The sequence below is a fragment of the Tupaia chinensis genome, unplaced genomic scaffold, assembly GCF_000334495.1.
Source record: "Tupaia chinensis unplaced genomic scaffold, TupChi_1.0 Scaffold000159_1, whole genome shotgun sequence".
Lineage (NCBI taxonomy): Eukaryota > Metazoa > Chordata > Mammalia > Scandentia > Tupaiidae > Tupaia > Tupaia belangeri.
Genome location: NW_006159630.1, coordinates 3,306,400 through 3,326,980, shown reverse-complemented (window position 1 = coordinate 3,326,980; position 20,581 = coordinate 3,306,400). Strand labels below are relative to the sequence as shown.

Genomic DNA, 20,581 nt, shown 5'->3' with positions numbered 1-20,581 from the left:
TCAGATCTTCAACACCAGAGTTATCTTGGGCTGGGTCGGGGTACTCTGTCACCCTCTCCCTCTCGGGCACTGTGTCCTGTCTGTACGTGCCATCAGTCTGGGGCTGGGCTTAGCCTGGGGCTCCTGGCAGGACATGGGTAACTTTCCCAGTGCGTTTAGGAATTTCGGGGCAGGTGCTGAGCAAAGCTGCCGTAGGGACTGCGTGAGTCTCGGCCTGTCAGGCGCTCGGCTCCGCTTGCTGCTGTTCTCTCTGGGACCCTGCATGAGGCTGTTTGAGGACAGGGTGACTGAAGGAAGGTCAGTCCATGTGCTGGACCTCACTCTTGTCGGCTGGGAAACTTCCTCATGTTACTTACAGGAATGAGGCCAGCTTATCTCTGTGTTTTCCGGTATTGATAAGCGACCCAGGCTGTGAGGGTTGCAAGCCTCGGACTGTGGGCCGGGCGGTGGAGGGCCATGGCGCCCTGCTGCTCCTCACCAGGTGCTGGAGGGCCCACCAGCAGTTCTCTTCCAACTCAGCTATGGGCTGGCAGTGTCCAGTCCTCCGTGGGGAGGCCACTGCGCACTCACTGGCTGCCCCTGTCCTCCCTGCCCCTTTCATCCTCAGTTTCCTCGGGGCTGGCTCAGCCTAGCCGGGCAGGGTGGCAGGATGGCGGGTCACTGTGTACTTCCCTCCCCCCGCGATGGTCTCCTTCCCGATGCCGGCGCAGCAGAGGAGGGAATTCTGAGCAGAGGAGTAGAGAAGCACCCTCTTCGTCTTGCTCAGACCCTCCCAGCTAGCATTCCTGTTTTGTTTTTGTATTCAGTGCTTGCTGCAGGGCGCATGCGCTCGCTGGACAGCGACAGAGGAAAGTGAGAGACCAGTCTCCCACCCCGGGAATGGCTGCACTGCAATCCCTTCTTCTCCATTCTGCTCTCAGGACTTGGGCACACATGGACATGCCCCCGGCATGTTTTTCAAGCCACCGAGTCTGGGACTAGAACCTTGCAGTCGGCCGTGTGGGATCACCACCGACTGGCCCCAGCACCCCTGTTTTCACCTCCTGTGCAGAGAGAGCAGAGAGTGAGGCCCTCAGGGTAGCATGACAAAACGGGGGGTCGGGTACAAGGTCTGTACTGGGAGCAGTGTGAGGACCTGGGAACCCAAGAAGGAGCCTCGAAGGACACTCCCGCCATTGTGGGGCTGAGCTCGGCTTCTCTGGCCAGATCTCGCCTCCTCTGGTGATAGGGCAGGCTTCCAGAATGAACTGGTCAGACCCAGAGTTTGGGAGGCAGCTCAGGGCTGGGCGTCGGGCTGGGCCTCGTGCAGAAAGGGTGTCTGTATAGACTGCGAGAATGTGGGTCCGGCGTGAAGTGGTAAATGCCACACGCTGTGAGCGGCACCACATGGAAGGTCTGGGTCTGGAGACCTTCCTGAGCATGCCCGGCATACGTGTGCCCATGGCCTGGGCACTGAAGACTGCGGGGACTGTGGAATCCAGGTCTTGTCGGGCTGAGTTTTTCATAGCAAGGAATGAGAGGCCGGATGATGGGGGCTACTGAGGCCCTGCAGGCGGCCCCAAGCCTCCCACTACACTCCCGCTGTTCTCTAGGACACCCAGACCTCCAGGAGGAACTCTTTCCTAATCAGATCACAGAGCGTTTGAGACCCGACCAACGCGCACACACACACACACACACACATGCACATGCACACATGCGCGCGCACACAGGCAGCTAGGCAGTCTGCTGTATGCCCACGGTTTCACCCGAGCCTGTGTGGTCCCTGGCCCCCGGTGGAGCCCTGATGAACCATGTATCTCAGGCCGGAGGCTCTCTGCAGACTTGAGCCCTGGGTTTGGCTATTGGGGATCCTGAGGTCCCTGAAACCTCTTCCCTGCCCACCAAGTAACTTCGGGGTTCTCAGACTTCCTGACTGCCCTCCCCCACCCCCGCGCATGGGACATCCTTGGGTGCTGGGTTCCCAGCTGCCTCCACATCTGGACGGGCCTCCAGACCACGGAAGTGGCCCTCCCTGTCCCGGCTTGGGCCAGCTCCCCAGGGTGGCCGGGAGGGGACTGCGCCGGACCTCCCCTTCCCGCCCAGCAGCGGCCGGGCACACACACAGTTAATCCTCCGCGGCTGCTGTTTGGATGAAATGCGCTGGAGCACTCGCTCTGGCTGCTCACATCTGGCCGGCTTCCCTGCTCACGCCTGTCCGCTTCTCGCTTTCTCCTCGGCTCTTCTTTACTTTTGAGAAAGTGCATTTCCGCCTCTGGCTACAGAGACCTTGTTGCTGAGGAGACAGAGGTGCCCGGACGGACTGGTTGCTGCTTGTCCCTCTAGCCCCGTTTGCGTCTTCTTCCGACTTTCCTCTGCTCTGTCAACAAGTCCCTGCTTCCCGACCTGGCTGGGAGATGCTCTAAGAGGCAGCGCAGGGAGAGCCCTGGAGAGGCCGCCGCCAGCTCCGGCTGGGACAGAGGTAGGTGACGGGCTGGCCGATGGACATGGAGCCGAGGGACCCAGCGCCTCCCCCCACCTCCTGTCTTCGTGGCTTCAGCCGCTGCCAAGGCAGGGCTGAGCATACCTTCCCCGGGGCTGGGATGGGCCAGGTGGGAGGGGCCACGCTGGCAGCAGCAGCAAAGGCAGGAAGACGAGAGCCGCAGGAAAGCTTCTGCTCCCAGGCGCCCGTGCAGTGCAGCTCAGCGCCCCGTGCAGTGCCCGTGCAGCGCCCGTGCAGCGCGGTGCCCACGGCCACCATCTGTGCCCCCTCCTGACTGGCGGAGCGGGTTCTTTCGCAGACCACGCATCTGCATTGGGAGTAACTGTACCTTTCTTCGCTTTTCTGGGGGGTGTTTCTCTTGCTTCGCTCTTCCTGGTTTTCTGAGGGTGTGAAAGGAGAAAGAATGGCACCCATGCCTGCCTCTGCACTCCCACCCCATCCTGGTATTACTGGACCACCTGACAGCCAGGTCTGCCCATTGCCCTGAGGCCCACGGGACCGGCACGGGACAGGAAGTGCTGACTCTGGCCCTGCTCCGTATAGCCTTGGTGTCCCTGGTGGGGGCCTGGCTTGGGCAGGAAAAAAATGTCCCTTCCCTGGAGACCCTGCTGGGAAGCGAGGCCCCTGTGCCACTTAGTGGCCCTCGGTCTGAGCTGAAGTCGCTGAGCCCCCAGCCCCACCCTCCGGGACATCTCCACTGGCACGGGTATGGCCACACCTGCCAGCCTGAGCACCACCACACCAGTTCCTGGGCCTGGCCCTGGGGAGCTCGAGGTCAATGCCCCTCTGCAAGCTGGCGCATTGGTGGTGGGCCTGGCCTGGCCGTCCTGGCATGGATGGGAGGGAGGAAGCCGCTCTCACGCTCCATGGTTCACTTTTGCCTTTCGTATCTTGCCTCACTCCTGAACGGGGAGAGGGGAGTAACCTGCATGAGTGGAGCTTTGAAAATGTGGAATGTTGGGCCGGCTCCGTGGCCTGGTGGTTAAGGCTGCCAGGTGTCACGTGGCCAACACGCTGCCCTTGTCTCCGACCTGGAGGCGTGGGACACACGCCCGGTGCATGTGTGTGTCCCAAATCCTGACCAGACAGAGAGATGGAAGAGAAGGGGCTGTGGCGTGACCGTTCCCCTTGGGGTGCTTTCTCCTCTCCTCTCCTTCTCCCTCTCCCTCTCTTTCTCTCTCTGGTGAACACACGTGCGCTCTCCAGCAAAAGAAAAGAACATGAGAAACGTCTTGAGAAACTGCATGTTCCCCACCACCAGCGACTTCCCGGGTCCGTAGGGAGCACGTGATGGCCTTGGAGCTGGGGGACTGCGTGGCCTCTGCTCCTACAGCGCAGGGCTGACCCAGGCCATGCTGCCGTGTATGCTGCATGTGCGCGTGTGCTTGGCTGTCACGTGTATCTGGCGGGGAGCGGAAGTGCCTCTCCACGAGGCCTGCTCTGTGTCCTCGCTGGCCGGAGAGGAGGGAACGACAGGGAGAGGGGAGGAGAGGGTGGAGAACGAGCCCTGGGAGAGGAGCTGGGGGGACCCAAGGCTGGACAGTGGCAAGCAGCCATAGTGCTGGCAGCCACGGGCCCATGCTTCCTGTGTGGCAGGTGCTGAGCCAACATCAAGTGTCAACGCTTCTCCCTGGGGTGCTTGCTCAGAGGGACCTCGACCTACCCACAGCCCCAGACCCAGTGTGTGTGGCCCGAGGCTCACGCCCGCATTGTTCTCCCCAGACAGGCCTGCAGCACTCCACCGGGCCCTGCGAGCAGCTCTCCACACTGAGGCTGCCCCCAAGCTCCTCCTTCCCTGCTTCTCCCTTTCTGGGTGCCAAGGGAGAATGCCCGGGGCAGGAAAGACAGCAGGTCTGCAGCCTGGGGGCCGTCACCTCTCCTGCCGTCTCGCCAGCAAGCAGTGGGCCTACTCTCTCTCTGTCTCTCCCTGTCTCTCTCTGGCAAGTGCACATGCCCTATAGTAAATTTTAAAAAGAGCAAAAACATGCACACGTGTGACATATCACATGTGCATCTTCATATAACTTACATTGTTCTTTTACTATTTGTTAAATTGGACCTATAAGGCTTAGACTATGGCTCACTCCTAGAAATCACTTCCCCTAACCTTCCCATTATCAGAGAACATGACCCAGAAGGCCTGGGCCACCCCGTCCAGCCATGAGACGCCGCCATCCCGTGGGGCAGTGCGGCCAGTGGCGGGCCCTCCCCCAGTGCGAGTGGAGGGAGCCCCCGCTGTCCCAAGAGGAGCCTGCAGCTCTGCCTGGTCCCCATTCGGGGCAGCTAGCACGGCATGATTTTTTGAACACACTCTGTTCTGTTTTCTTCCTGGTGCCTCCCCCAGCTCTCATTAGCATGACTCATAGGCCAAGCATTCAGGGACGGAACTTCACCCATCCAAACAGAGATGAAAGGGACTTCGTAGATACAGTGCGTGCGGGGCGCCCTTGGGGACGCAAGCTTCCCATCTGCGCCTTGTCCTCAGGGTCCCTGTTCCTGGGGCTCAGGGTGGCCCAGGCAGGCCAGGAAGGCAGGAAGGAGAAGGTTCTGTTGCAGTGTCCAGGCTCTGCTGGCTGCCCGAGGCCTGCTCTGCCTGACGTCCACTGTCCCGCCCTGGGGGAGCGGTGGTCAGTTATCGGGGAGCAGCCTCAGCTCCCTGGCCCTGAGAGCCCCTGAGACAGCCGAGGGAGCTGCAGGGGCTCGGCCACTCCACGGCCAGGGGTGGTCGTCCTCCCTGTTGTCCTGCTCACCTGCCCTCTGTGATGTCCAGTGACACGAGGCAGCTCTCGGGTCAGGACCCGCAATCTCCCCACTCTTCCGTGCAGTGTGAGGGTTTCCTGCCCACCTTGGGGAGCGTCGGGGACGGGAGCGGCTCTTGGCGCTGGCACCTCCTCAGGCTGCCCATATTTGCGCACAATCCATTTCCAGAACCCAATTATCATCAAGTATGTCTCAAACGGGGACAGGCATGAGCAGGGCCCCCAAGTGTCCCCAGCACACACACCAGGATGTCCTGGCCTGCCTCTGAGACTCCCCTGCCCACCACGGTGTCCCCGGCCTGCCCCTAAGACCCTGGAATCAGCTCCATGGACCTGTGGGCCCTGCCTGGCCACCCCGTTCTGTTCAGGGCAGCGGTCAGGACAGCTCTGGGCCAGGCCTGGCCACAGCGCCTGCCCGGCTCCCTGGTTCCTATGGGAATTTTCCTTGAGAAGACAGAGAAGAGCAGAGGAGGGCAGGCAGAAGGCAAGAGCTGGAGGGGGCGGGGTGCCGGAGTCTGTTCTTGGTGCTCCGTGCTGGACAAATGTTGCTCTTGGCCACACTCAAGCCACACTCGGTGCAAGGCCCCAAACCCTGCTCCTTGGCTTGCAACCACCATCCCCAGTGGTACATCTGGTTACCAGCCGGCCTCTGCCCTGGGGACCCGGGAGGGAAAAGGATCTCGTCCGGGAAAACTGCCAGCACTGGGTGGACTTGCTGGGCTGCAGACCGGGAAGCAGCTAGCCAGGCTGGGCCCTGCAGGCTCTGGAACTGCTTGGCTCCACTCTCCTGCACAGCATCCAGTGGGTTCTGGTGAGACCTGGGTCCGTTTGGGATGGCCGGGGCGCTCTTGGGTGTTCCTGCATTTAGCCCCTGCCCCTGTAGGGGGCGTTTATGAGGGCAAGACCTCGGTCCTATGAGTCCGACATGCTTGGCCTCCATAGGGGCTGGGTCGTGGTGGCTCGGAACCTACCTGCCAAGCCTCGTCAGGGCTACCTTCTCTTCCGGCCCCCTCTCCTGCAAGCTGCTACTTCCTGTCCCTTCTGCCTGAGGCCCCTCCAGGGGAGCCGACCCATCTATCCCAGATGTCCCCCCAGATCATGCATGCCACCCACCCTTCCCCAGGCCAACTCTTCACGTCCATCCTTCCTAAGTCCCTCTGCAGCCTCCCTTCCAAAGCTTAGCAGTTCACCCCACACGGACAGACGCCCAAAAACACGCATCTACCCCGGAGGGTGCTGCTGGTGATTCTGTGCCTAACCCAGAGGAATTGAGCTCCAGCGGTGGCTTTGAGATACTAGCAGGCAACACCAGGGAGGTCTTGCCACATGCTGGCTGGGAGGACAGTTATGCCTTCCCGGGCCTGGCATGTGGCAGCCCTTGGTGCTCTCTGTGGAATGAAGGCGCCGGGGCTCAGCTGTGGCGCTGTCCCTCCTGCCGCTGAGCCGGGAGGGCGCCCTGAGCCAGAGCCTGGCTGACAGCAGTGGCAGGAGGAGCAGGAAGAGCCTGTGCTGTCTGGCAGCTCCCTGGAGCCCCAGGGTGAAGTGGGGTATGCTTTGCTGTCAGACACGCCCAGGACTCCTCTGAGTCCCAGCACCTCCCCCTGTGGCACTTCGGGAAGTGGCTCCTTCCTCTGAGCCATTTCCACATCTGTGAAGCTGAGGGGCATTGCCACATGGAAGTGCACGGGAAGCTCTGAGCACTTCAGTCAGTGGGAGCAAGGCGTTGCCAGAGGACCTCACAGGAAGCCCATGCCACTCCTGGTCATTGCAGGTAACAGGACACGGGCACAGGGGTTGGGCTCAGCTTTGCCAGGTCCCCAGGGAGAAGGTGGCTGGTGACCAGCCCGCTCAGGCAATGTCCTTCCCACGCGTCCTTGTGTCGAAGACAGAGCAGATGCCCGTCTGCTGGGAAACATGCCCTCCGGCTTGCTCAAGTCTCGTCCAGGTTAGGTGCCACCTCTCTGGGCCCGTCTCACGGAGTCCGTCCCTGGCTTACTCATGCCACAACCCCTGCCCAGGGGAAGGGCTACATCTTGGTCCTTGTCCCAAGAATCCGACCCGCTGCTGCGTGTGCAGATGGCACTAAGTGAACGCTTGTTGAACAAATGAGTAAAGAATGTGGGGCTTTGGGCCAGCAGGTGGTGTGGTGGTTGTGGCACTGGTTCAAGTCCCAGAACTGGCAGCTTGAAACTCAGGCCGGGCATGTGTTCATGCGTGCCCAAAATCCTGAGAAGAGAATGGAGGAGGGATTTCGGCGTGGTCATTCCCCGGGAAGCAATTCCTCACTTTCTCTCTCTGTATTTCCGGCAAGTGCATGTAACCCTATAGCAAAACTCTCTGTTAGAAAAAAAAGTAAGGTTTCAGCACCGGGTCAGACTTCTGACCCTCAGCATTGGGCTTGAGCTGAGACTCTGCGTCACCCGGGCCCTCCCCGACCCCACTCCTCTATGCTTAGTATCAGTTCCCAGGAATAAACAAAACGCTCCCTCAGTCCCCAGGGCGGGGCTTATTTGTCATTTTTCTAAGTGGAAAACAATATGTACTTACTGTGAAAAATATGTGACATAACTAACTGTTATAGGGGGAAGAGACCCAGAGGAGCCAAAATAAGAAAATGATAAGCAGCTGCAGTTTCATCACCCAGAGAAAACCGCTGTCAGCTGCCAGGGGTGGCCTCGGACCACGACTGGGCGTGCGCGCGTGCCTGTGTTCCCACCTGCGTGTCCACTCAGCACCGCTTTGTGCCTTCCCATGGCAGCCATGTCTCTTTCTTCAGTCCCACATTGGCACTGCTGGGTGAACCCCTCCACCCCACCCCGTACCCTTGCTCGCCTTCTTTAAATGCCTTTAGACAGAGCGCGCGTTTCCCAGTCTGCCGCCATCCCCACCCCTCCCTGTTGCCGAGTTCACCATCCTAATGGACTGCCGCGACCGGCGCCGTTTTCCGTGGCGCCCCCCGCCACAATGACATAGCCAGACCGTCTTTGTGTGGGTTGCGATCTGGGCTGGCAACAGCGGGTTCTGTCTTTTCGAAGCAGTAACCTTTCTGAGTACAGATAAAGGAGCATGCGGGGGAAGGACAGCGCGTGGCCGCACCAGGATGCCGCATTCTGAGGACAGTTCCCAGAGCCTGGGCCTCCCCACCCCGCTCCCCCACCCCGAGTTAGAGGTTTTGTTTTCAGACAGGCTTTCACCACGGCGACCCTCTGCCTCAGCCTCCTGCATAGCTGGGCCTCAGGTGTGTGCCACCACAGCCAGCTTTCAGGACAGGCTGGGGAGGAGCCCAGGCCTCCCATGCGGTCTTAGCCTGCCTAGGAGCGTCAGCCAGTGTGCTGCTGGCCCGGGCCCAGAGAGGTGTGAACGGCTCGGGGTGCAGCACATCCGCTTTGAGCGACGGCTCTGCTACCTGAGGTCGGCGGGGCGGTGAGCCGGCGGAAGTCGGACACTGGATGGTGGAGATGCGTGAGAGGCCACGTGGCTCGTTTCTTCCAAGAGCTCGCAGTGTGGGGACAGCACAAGGGCAATGACAACAGCCAGGTCTCCGTGCGGGGCTAGGGGGGGGCAGCCACAGCAGACCCGGGGTCAGGAAACTTCCTGAGGAAGTGTCCTGCTGGGCTCTGAGGACACATGGGAGAGAGGGCGGCCACCCAGGGGAGGAGCTTGTGCAAGGGGCGAGACCTCCCCTCCGGCGTGGCTGTGCGAGGGACCGCGAGCGGCTCCGGGGCTGGGGTGCGGAAGGCAGGGTGGAGGCAGGAGCCAGATGGTGGAGCTTGGCATCAAGCCGCTTCCTTTCTCGTCGTGGAAGCCCTTGGAGCTGCGGGTGGCACCCAGATGTGCCTTCTGGAAACCCGCCTCTAGGAAGCAGTGCGGAAGGAAGCCGGGTGGGGGGCATGTGGCGAAGGGCTGGGAAGCACGGGACTGTGGGGGCTGGTGATAGACCAGAGGTGGCGGGGGGTGAGCATGGCGGTCTAGGTGGCCCCAACTTCTGGCCTGGGCCCTGTGAACAGTGCACCATTCACCGACCTGCCAGCCCCAGGAGGGGACGTCGGTGAGCGAGGACCGGGAGGAGGTGATGAGTCGCGGGGCCGGGGTCCAGCTGCCAGGACCTGCTGAGGTGTCCGGGGCTCTGCTGGCTGTGCCCAGTGGGGTGGCCTTAGCCACACAAGCACTTGCAGCATGGCTCCTGCAGCTGGGCCGGGTGTTTGTCGGGGTATGTGTGTCAGATTACTTGCGAGAGAGATGGGGGCAGTGAGAAGCCCCAACGGGGTCTGCATGCTGTGACACCCCCCACACACACCTGCCAGCTGTCCCTGCAGGACGGCCTTGGGCGTGGGCCTGGGACCCTCCCCCATGTGCCCAGCATCACCTCACCACTGTGCCCCTGTCCGGCCCCTGGGCACTTTATTTTAATCCCAGTGAACCGAGGCAGCCCAGTGTGCAGCAGCCCAGCTGGGAGTGGGCTGGGGTGTTGACGCCTAAAGGAGCCGTGCGGCTCAGGACAGGCGGAAAGTGCTGAGAGCTGAAGACACAGCCTCATCTTTGGGAGGGGCGTCAAGAAGTATAAACACAGGCTAGTTCAAATCCTGGCCCTGGCAGCTAGAGAAATCTGTGTGTGCCCCCAATCCCGATGAGACGGCCCGATGGAGGAAAAGGGGTTGCAGTGCGGCCAGGCCCGCGGGCTGGGGGAGCACTTCCTGTCTCTGGCAAGTGTGTGCACCGCCTGTCAATTTGAGAGGAAGAAGATGAGCACTAGGAGGTAAGGTGGGCAGGGGCCAGGGCAGGGGCCAGTGCTCCCCACCACAGATGCCTTTCTAAAAACATTTTAAAAGATTTTTGCCATAGGGCGCATGCACTCCCAGGGAGAGAGAGAGAGAGAACTCACTCTCCCAGGGTGTAGGGGATGGCCACTCTATACTCCATCCTGCGTCTCTTCTTGGGATTTTGGGCACGCATCCGCTCGTGAGAGAGGGACGCAGACAGCCGGGTACCTACAGGTGGCTCACGACCTTAGCCGGGGCAACCTGGGCAGGACGGGCAGGACGGAGACCCTAGAAGCCTAGGTTGGGACAGAGCCCTGCCCTTGCACAGCGTCCTACGGGACTGCCCCTGCAGTGCTGCGGGCGGGGCCAGGCCTTGGGCACCCAGGATGTCTGCGCGGCACTGAAGGGGCTGGGTGGGGCAGGGCAGTGGGCCATGGAATTCCCAGGTTCTTTCCTCCCTCTGCTTGGGAGCGGTCAGCCCTGAGGGTGTCCCGGCTGCCAGGGCTGGCGCTGGGCGGGGCCAGGCCACCTGCAGAGGGGCTCCCTGGGAGCTGTCAGCGCTCTTCTGCAGCTCTCAGGGCAGGGGTGAGCCTGCCGGAGGCTCTCCAGCTGGGAGGTGATCTCAGGACAGCTGCACTAGTCAAGGGAGGCTTTGTTCCCACCGGGATGGAGCCCAGCTCTGGAGGCTGGACTGCCAGGTGCCCCCGAGGCCCAGGGCCTGGCAGCCCACGTGGCCTGGTTTGCTGGGCCGGGGCAGGAGTGCAGGCCGAGTTCTGCTCTCTGCTCCAGGTGAGCCCTGGCCACGCTGCAGTTGCCCTGGGCGAGGAGGGAGACGTTGGGGGATGGGAGGCTGGCGCCTCTCTTCACTGCTCTGCCCCAGCCAGACCTGATTACCACCCAGGGAAAAGGAAGCCGTGGCTTGGGAAGAGCAGGCAACCCTGGAAGAACTCATCTTCCTCCCTGGATCAGGCTTGGAGGTACCCAAATAAACTCCAAACCTAAACAACAAATCCGCTTTCTTCAAGGTAGACAGTGGCTCTTGGAAAAGGGAAGGCCGTAGATTCGGAGCGGAGGTGACTCCAGGGCATCCAGGGCTCCCAGGAGAGGTGCCTGTCCCCTCCTGCTGCTGTGTCCCCTCCTACGAGAGGCGGGGAGCCCACGACCCGCGGGGGCTGCCGGGTTATGGAAGGGGAAGTTGGCTATTAACTGGGCTTCTGGGAGAGGTGGCAAACATCGTTTCCCCACTGGGAGTCACCAGAGGAGTTTGGTAAATGGGCAATTAGTGTGACGATGGTTTCTGGGAGACGAAGGGGCTGTGAGCAGACATCACGTGTCAATCCCGTGTCACGTGAAAGTACCCCCGACACGGCACTTCCCTCTTCTGTGGCGCCCCCGCATCAAAATTCTCCTGCAGCAACCGGAGAGCTCGAGGCTTCCCTCCTGGAGGTGCGAGCAGCCAGCCTGGCCCGTGGCACACTCAGGCTTCCCTCGCCAGGAGGGTACAGGCACGCCAGATGGAGGTGACGGGGTGGGCGGGAAGAAGGGGTGGCGCTGGCCAAGGGGCTGCTGCTGGATCAGACCAGGAGTACACGAAGGCTGAGCGGGACAGTGCTCTCAGCGTAGGGGGGGGTTGGATCTTGCACCCAGCTTTCTTGGGAGCTGTGTGTAAAATTTGGGGCTGATGTCTAGACCCTGCAAACCAAAGATGTTTGTCTTGAATGGATTGGGGTCTGGGCCACTGCCAGAGCCCCTGAGGGATCCAGTGCAGGCCAGGGTCCACAGGAGCGTTAGCCTTCAGGAGCTGTTGGAGAGGGAGGGCTGGTGACAGATTGGATGTGGCAGATGCTCGAGGGGCAGCAGATTTCTGGCCCGCTGCTAATCCCTGGACCCCACTCCCTCCCACGCTGGCTCCCCTGTCATCGAAGACAGAGCTGCCCGTGGAGCCGTCTGCGGTGTCTTCCTGACAGGTGTCACCAGCCACATGTAGTTATCAAGCCTCAGAAAGGTCACTGGTGTGATCGAGAGACTGAGTTTCATTAGCCAGCACCCCGGACAGCACAGCCCAGGGCATCACCCACCGGCCAGGCTGACTCGGCACTTGCCGTGGGGTCCTGAGCGGGACGGGTGCACAGCCATCTCCCTCAGGGGCTGTAACATTCTCCAGGCCCGGGAGTATGGATTTAGGTCGAGTCACTTCCTGTAAGCTCTTGCAATCGTGGGCATTGTGCTCAGCCGTCGGCGGAGGGGATTCCTGTGCACGGGCCCTGGGCCTGTCTGACTCAAGGAGAGCATGGGTGTCTTGCCTCTCAGGACAGCCGCTCGCCCGATGAGGATCGAGCGAGGATCGAGGAAGGAAAACTGTTTGCAAAATGCTTCTGTCCCATGGCACTGGGTGGGCGGGGCGTCGAGACCAAACCCAAGCACATTGGCTCCTCCAGGTGTCTCGTCAGCACAGCTTGGGGTGGGGCCGACACCCATAGACTAATTTTGTTTTTTTATGAGTTTTTTGCCTCAGGGCACATGCACTTGCGGAAGAGAGAGGGACAGAGACAGTGAGAGGGGAAATGAGAAATTACCCTCCAGGGAGGTGGCTACACTGCAATCCTGTCTCCTCCGTTCTCCTCCCAGGATCTTGGATATGCAAGCACATGTGCCCCATGTGAGTTTCATGGCACCGGGTCTGGGACTGGAACCGTGGTCAGCCATGTGGGAGTCCAGAATGTAACTGCTATGCCATCAGCTGGCTCTTCCATCCCCATTGGACGGATTTTGAGCAAACATAAGGAGCCTTGAACTGGGGCAGGAATATCCTTGAAGGATCCGCATGAGGCCTGTGAAGGGGTAAACATTGTAAACAAAGACATGTTCTGAGACCTCCTGCCCGCCCCCAGATCCTGCCAGCTCTCCACTCCTGCCTCCTACCTCCTGTAAGGGGCCGTCCTTGTCGGGGAGGGGTTAGGTGGAGGTGGAGGGGTGTGTCGAGGAGCTGCAGGCCCTGAGAGGAGGGGTGGAGACAGAAGACGGGAGTACATTCCCCATGGCATTTACACTCCTATCCCGAGTCTAGGGGAGCTAAGTGAGGGGCTTGAGTCACATTGGCATTGCCTTCAGTGGCCTCGACCACAGCGTGGCCAGAGCCCGGGCCACGTGGCCCGCAATTCATGGGGGTGACCCACCGTTGGTCAGGAGGCCTCTTCCCCGGCCCTGCCTTTGCTGAGCACAGCACATTCTTCAGAGCACCCTCGTGGGGACAAAACCTCTTCGTTTTGCTGGAAATGGCGAGATGCGGCTGGAGCCAAGTGTGGTTAGACGTTGGGCAATCCTGTTTTCACCCCAAAGTGACTAACGTGACCCTGATGCCACGAGGCTGCCTTTGCTGTGGGACCTGGCAGAGGGTTCTCAAGCTCTTTCCAAAGATGGACAAAGCCGATGGAGGTTGGCACCGGCCCGAGAGGGGGTTCTCAAGGAGGCCCCTGACGGCCCCGCTGCCCACTCCTCAGCCCCACGTCCTAGACCCTGCTGGCCACCCATGCTCCCGCCCCCCTGCCGTCGCCTCCCTACCCAGAGCTGGGCCCCATCTCTTCCGAGCTGGGTTAGAAAGTTCCTTTTCCAGACTGGGAAGGGGCAGGGTCATCGACCTGCATGGGGGTAGAGCGTGGCTCTTCACCAGGGTGAGGTTCCCCCGACCCAGGACAGACAGACGGCAATGCCTGGTGACACTGTTGGTTGTCGGGTGCAGCTGGGGCAGTGCTCATGGCGCCAGGGGGTTGAGCACAGGAACACTGCTCGGTCCCCTAGGGTGCCCAGGCGCCCCCCGCCCCCAACAGACCGAGTGACAATAGTGCCCGGTTGGGAGAGCTGGGGAGGAGGACCCAAGGCCACTTCTACTTCCTCCTGTTGTCTCCCTACAACTTTCCCGAAATGAATATATACTATTTTGGATTGAGAAAAAAAATGTTTAAAGAAGAGAACACTTCTTTTCCTTTTAACTGATGCAAGCTTGGCATTTAACGGGGGGAGTAATTACTAAGGCGCCAAGGAGAACCAGAGGAAGCACAGGCAGACGCGTTTGGAGCCGGGCTGGCAGTGTTTGCTGAGCACCAGGGAGGGCCGCGTGCTGCAGGGTGCTGGGCCGGCCGACAGCCCAGGCGGGAGGCAGCCCTGTGCCGTCTGCCGTCTGCCGGCTGGGAGCTCGCGGCCAAACACAGCTGCAGGATGAGAGAGCGTGAGCAGCGAGCCGCAGGAGGCGGCAGGCGGGGCATGTCCGAGCTGAGTGGTCCCAGAAGCTTCAGACGCGGCGCGGCTTGAAGACTGCGTGGATCAGGTTTGGTGTCAGCCAAGGTCAGCCGTCTGAGTTCGAATGCAGCCACTAGCGTACGGGCCGGACAGCCTCCGGCTAATTAAGCTGCCTGTCTGTTTTCTCACTTATCAGTTTGGTGTAATAATGACCAGGGACCATCCACGTGGCATGGTGGTTAAGGTGGCGAGCTCCCACATGGCTGACTACACGGTTCGAGTCCTGGGTCTAGCAGCTTGAGACACACACCGGGAGCGTGTGCGTGCGTGCCCCAAATCCCGGAAGAGCTGGAGGGAAGGGACGGCAGCATGGCCCGGCCCGGGAGGTGGACACTTCCTCACTTCCCTCTCCCCCTGCCTCTCTCTGGGGAGTGCACGTTCCCTATGGAAAAAAAATGAAGGACTAACTTCTTGCAGGACTCACCACGGAGCCACGTGAGGGCTGTTGGGGGAAGGCGATGGGTGAGGACGTGCTCTCAGCCCCATTCTAGGTTTGCGGGGACTGACTGAAATACTGCGGACCCTCAGTGGAGGGCTCGCGCAACGTGGTCCAGCTAGTCCAGCCGTCGGCAGACGTGAGGGGTGCCCTGGCCACGGCAGAGGCAGGCGGGGGCCAGGAGCTGGGCGGGCGGGTGTGCACCTCGGGCCTGAGAAGCCCAGGGCAGGGACACAGGAGGAGGTGTGCCGCGAGGACAGGGAAGAGGGGCCTGGGAGCTGGGGCACGATTTAACCTGCATTTTGTAAAGTAATTGCGCATACATTGTCCTTGGCGAGCAGTGGGCAGGTCTGAAGCTTTGACCAGAGCCCTTGGTCATCGGGAAGGGCCCTGACCCCCATGGGGGGCAGGTGCTTGGGAGAGGGCTCGGAGGTGGGGGCCCAGTAAGCCACTGTGGTGTGCAGGCAGGAAGGAGGGGGTCGGGGAGACTGCCTTCCTCCCAGCCCCCTTGTCCGGAGGTGCCTCCGGAAGTGCTTGGGGCCCCTGCTCTCCGGACGGGGCCCTGCTCTCCGGACGGGGCCCTGCTCTCCTGACGGGGCCCTGCTCTCCTGACGGGGCCCTGCTCTCCGGACGGGGCCCTGCTCTCCGGACGGAGCCCTTGTGCCCTCAACCTTCCTCCCTGTGGCTTGCGTGGGTTCCAGCAGGGGATCCTCTCTCTTAAGACCTACTCAGCAGGGGATCCTCTCTCTTAAGACCTACTCAGAGCCACTGCCTCGTGGAGTGACACCTGTGGCCCCAGAGTCTACCCTGGGGAAGCATCACCCCCACAGGCTCTGAATCCCTCAGGTGATGGGTATTTGAAAGATGTCCTGCTCCCCAAGAAAAGAGGGAGCACACATCAGGGTCTGCGGTTTCTGACAACTGAGGAAATCGGCCTTCAGGTTTTAGTCCTCCCTAAACCCACAAGGAACTAAAGGAGGAAAAGGACCCAATCTAGGCCCTTGTAGACCGTCCCCTTGCTCCTGCCAGCTGCCTCTCAGGGAGACCCGAGTCCTCTCCTCACCGGGTGGCACAGGGAGGTGGTCTTTACCCCAGGGGCCTCAGCTTTCTCGTGGGTCCTCCTGGGTCCTCCCTCTAGTGTTTCCAGCTTTGGGTCTGGGTTAGAATGACTACAGCTGCCCCTCCGAGGGTGGGGGCATGCGACCCGCTGAAGCGGCCCATGTGTGTGACTCCCATCTAGATGTGGCCCGCTGGCCCCGAGTGAGCTGGGCGACACTGCCGGCCTTGGGAGCAAGTAGGGGTTGGTCTGTTTTAAGCTCAAGTGGTTCCTCCCATGGGCTCACTGGGACCCATGGTGGGCCTCTTCCCAGAGGGACCGACCTGGCACGTCAGGAGCGTCAAGTCCTAGTTTTGCTGAGTGCAGTGAGTGAGAAGCAGGGTGGACCGCCATGACCCGGACCACCTCCGGGCTGGACTGACACCCTCCCTAAACTAGATGCTGACGTGCCCCATGGTGGCCAGGAAGCAGCTTGCAGCCACCTGGCTCCCCACTGGCTGGACCATCTGGAAAGGACCCAGGCCAGGGGCCAGTGCTGCTTAGAGTCACTGGACAGCAACCGCTCAAAACTCTTGTCCTGAGGGGTGTGACCCATCATCTGTAGGGCCAGCACCCGCTGGGCCGTCCTTCCCGAGTGACTGTGAGTGCCCAGACTGCCTGCGTTCAACGACGCTTCTCTGCCCACCCTGCGGGCTGAGGCTGGGGGCAGTGTGTGTGTGCGTGTGCGTGAGCGTGTGTGCACGTGAGTGCAAGTGTGCCTGTGTGTGAGTGCATGTGGGTGTGGCCCAGTATCAGCATATGAGCGATTTGGGTACGTGTGTGCATGTCTGCACGCATGTGAACGGGGGAGTGAGGTGTGTGCGTGAAGGTGTGCACATGCACGGTGTCTAGGAGTATGTGCGTGTGCGAGTGCCAGGGTGTGTGAGGGTGTGGTGTGTGCTTGCTCCTGGGGGAGCGTGACTGCATCCCCGGGGCCTCCGTTTCTGCTCGGGGTCCTTTGCTAACCCAGAGCCTCCTATGTGTCCCTTTCCCTCCAGGGCCCGGCAGGACAATGGGGTCCCGAGGACGGGGACTCGTGCTGGGGTGCTGCCTGCTGCTGGCCTTCGCCTCTGGCCCTGTCCTGGGCCGTGTGCCCCGTGACCAGCAGGGGCTACAGGAACAGGAGGGGACCGAGGAGCCACCGCCACTGGAAGACCATGCAGAGAGGTGACTGCAGGGGCTCTGGCTCTGCCAGGGGCTGGGCTCGGGGCCCCCAGGGACTGGCCCCAGTGACTTGGGTGGCTTACGCAAGGACAGCGGCCCTGTGCACCCTGACCCTAAAGGAATGGGGGTCTGCCAGAGATCCTGCAGCCACGGCCACTCAGATTCAGGGCAGACCAGGCCCCGCCCCTGCCCTCTGTGTCTTTCCACTCTGGCTTTGTCCCTGGGAGTGTCTGTTGGGCTTCTAGTGCCACCTGGAGGCAGGAGCAGAGGCCAGCGGCCCCAGGAGGGATGTTGGACCAAGATCTGGTCCCGGCGGCCCCAGTGCCATGTAAGTCACGAGATGGGAGAGGACAGTGAGCTCTGGGCAGCCATGTGTCAGCTGTCCCTGAAAAGTGGCGAGGGGCCTCGGGATGGCCTTTTCCTCCCATGACCTTCGGTGACACCAGGCTATCTGGGATGTCTTGAAACACCTGGGACGGGGGTGCTGCAGACCTGGGTGACAGTGCTGGCTTCGAGCCCCTGTGCGGGCTCGGGTGTTGGCTGCCCAGACGTGCAGGACTTCTGGCCATGCGCAGAGCACAGCGGAGCTGGGCAGGGTTCGGGGCCCGGTAACGCCATCCCTTCCCTTCTCCCTCATGTTTTGTCACTCAGCAAACTCAGGGCGTTCTGCGGGCCAGACCACTCGAGAAGCTCTGGGAAACACGCACAGCCCCATCCCTGGCCGCCAGAGCTGTGGGGGACATGCACATACACGTGCACACATATATACCCATGCACACATACCACGGACACACACATAAATGTGTACATGCCACACACCACACATGCATGGCACATGTACCACGCAATACACCACATATACACACACCACACAGTCACATATAACACACATACACACATGTATACACACACGCACACACCATATACACCACACACATGTACATACCCCTCATACACGCGTGCATGCACATATATACCTGCCACACACATACCACACATGCACATGCCACATACATGCATGCATAAACACACCACACACAGGCACACACACCACAGTGCAGGGAAGTGGGCTCCCAGTGGGGCCGTGCCCACAATGCTGGGGGACCAGGAAGACTGAGCAGGAGGGTGAACTTTGGGGATTCCTGGAGGGCCGCCTGGGGGAGGCTGGTGTGTGCCGTGGCAGGCGGTGTAAGGGGCGTTCTGGGTGGTGGGGCTGGTAGGGGGCGGGTGAGAGCAGAGCCCAGAAGGAAGGGGCCAGTGGGGAAGGGTCTTGCCTGGACTTGCCCTGCAGGGTCGGGGAGTCGGGAGGTGTAAGTTCAAGGGTGTCTAGAACAAGCGGAGAGGCAGCAGGGCGTGAACCGGCAAGGAAGGCCAATCGAGGGGCCTGGCGGGTGAGACGGTGCCAGCCGCGGCAGCTCTGGGGGTGCTCTGGGGCCGGCTCCTCCTGGGGACTCTGCCGGGTGTGGGGCGAGGCCTGGCAGCGTCCAGGTGAGGCTGACGGTGACGATGCTCAGGGACAGGCTTCAGTTCTAGACACGCGATGTTTGCGGGGGGTGTTGCGTCTCTCACGAGACTTCTGGTGAGGGGACCGTGCGGGTCCCTCTGGGAGTCCAGTCTCGTGGGGCTGCGCAGACAGTGTTCAGGTACACCCGGATTTCCCGGGATGTGGGGGGCGCACAACTCGACAAGGGGCTGGCCCATGGAGCCAGGCCTTGTGCTCCCCAGAAGCCGGTCACAACTCCAGCCTGAGAGGGAAGGGCAGCAGCCAGAGCACGCCGCAATGTGGCGAGATGCCACCAGGTGGCAGCACGGAGCCATCGCTGTCCTCCCTTCCTGTCCGGCTGGAGACATCGAGGCTGCCCCCAAAGGACCACCAAGCCCTGAATTGAACCTGCCCTCTCAAACTGGCTGGCTTACCGTGCTGCTTTCCGGAGTCGGAGCTGTGTGCTGGGAAGTCACATGTGCACGCCACACACATACGTGCATAAACACGCCACACGCAGGCACATGTGTGCATGTGCCTGCCCTGCCCCTGGAAGACGGGGCCCTGGACAGCCTCCCCACTGCTGTCGCGATTGCTGTGATGGAGGTGGGAGGCTGAAGTTCCACTGAGGAGGAACCGCGTTAGCCCCAGGCTCCGGGGCCACAGGGGGCGGGGAGGCGCTGGGCCTGAGGGCTCACGGCTGTCACTGCGATGCTTCCTCCCCTCAGGGACGAAAAGTACAGCCCTCACCAGGAGCTGCCCACTCCCCGGTGCTTTCGCTGCTGCGACCCCGGTGCCCCCCTGTACCAGGCGATTCCAGCACCCCAGATTAACATCACCATCCTGAAAGGTCAGAGCACTGCAGAGAGGGGCGGGGCTCCCCGGGGCCGTGAGGGTGGGGCTGGTCAGGGCAGAAGGACAGGCGAGGAGGAGCAGAGGTCCGCTGTCACCTGGGAGCAGGGGGGACATGGTTTCAGAATCCACTTTGAGCCTCTGCCCCTTTATGAAAGGGGCCCACAGGATGGGGACCAGGAGAGGGAGCCGCAGGACTGTGGGGCCTCGCCCCCACCCGCATGCAGACGTAGGCCTGTAAGGTCCTGTTTGAGTGTGGCGTCTCAGGAGCCACAGTCCTGCACCCAACAGAGAACCCCCCACGGCCCCGCCAAACCCAGCTGGGGACGCGGGGGCCCCAGACCCGGGGTGTGCCCCCACACCTGCAGCACTCGCTGTGAGCTGGGGCCTGGCTAGGAGCCTGGGGCTTTCGGACACTCGCACGTGCTCCTACGTCCCTTCTCGTGGCCAGGGCTTCCCAGAGGACGGCAGTGGTGCTGGGTGAGAGCAGAACGCTCCTGGAGCTCCAATTTGCCTGTCTGACTGATTCGGGATTCTAAATAGAGGGTTCCTGGGATGGGGGACCTCTCCTGGGGTGGGGGCGGAGGCGCAAGTGAGGTCGCCCCCGAGGCAAGACGCACAAGGCCCGGGCCCAGGACACCCAGCGGGCCACCCACCCAGGGCCACATGTCGTCCTTTCCAGGTGAGAAGGGTGACCGAGGGGACCGGGGCCTCCAGGGGAAATATGGCAAGACAGGCTTGGCGGGCGCCAGGGGCCACGTGGGCCCGAAAGGGCAGAAAGGTTCAATCGGCGCTCCCGGGGACCGGTGCAAGAACCACTACGCCGCCTTCTCGGTGGGCCGGAAGAAGCCCCTGCACAGCAATGACTACTACCAGACGGTGGTCTTCGACACGGAGTTCGTGAACCTCTACGGCCACTTCAATATGTTCACGGGCAAGTTCTACTGCTACGTGCCCGGCATCTACTTCTTCAGCCTCAACGTGCACACCTGGAACCAGAAGGAGACGTACCTGCACATCATGCGCAACGGCGAGGAGGCGGTGATCCTGTACGCCCAGGTGAGCGACCGCAGCATCATGCAGAGCCAGAGCCTGATGCTGGCGCTGCAGGAGCAGGACGAGGTGTGGGTGCGCCTCTTCAAGGGCGAGCGCGAGAACGCCGTCTTCAGCGACGAGTTCGACACCTACATCACCTTCAGCGGCTACCTGGTCAAGCACCACGCCGAACCCTAGCCGGGAGAGCCCCGCCCACC

At 61.5% G+C, this 20,581-nt stretch overlaps 1 protein-coding gene across 5 annotated transcripts in view; it reads left to right on the top strand.

Annotated features, from left to right (window-relative positions):
* The first annotated feature begins 2,070 nt into the window (after positions 1-2,070).
* C1QTNF1 (C1q and TNF related 1) overlaps positions 2,071-20,581 on the top strand; it is a 20,289-nt gene continuing 1,778 nt past the window's right edge. Inside the window, exons 1-4 of one of the 5 annotated variants that reach the window (XM_014586742.2) lie at positions 2,071-2,461; positions 16,828-16,996; positions 19,205-19,326; positions 20,011-20,541. In XM_014586742.2, coding sequence (XP_014442228.2) covers positions 16,842-16,996; positions 19,205-19,326; positions 20,011-20,541 — 808 coding nt within the window. In that variant the 5' untranslated portion in view covers positions 2,071-2,461; positions 16,828-16,841. Of the gene's footprint in view, positions 2,462-5,960; positions 6,053-6,869; positions 7,013-14,081; positions 14,343-16,827; positions 16,997-19,204; positions 19,327-20,010; positions 20,562-20,581 lie in introns of those variants that run through there. The other 4 variants (XM_014586743.2, XM_014586741.2, XM_027770753.1 and 1 more) reach the window with 4 other exon arrangements.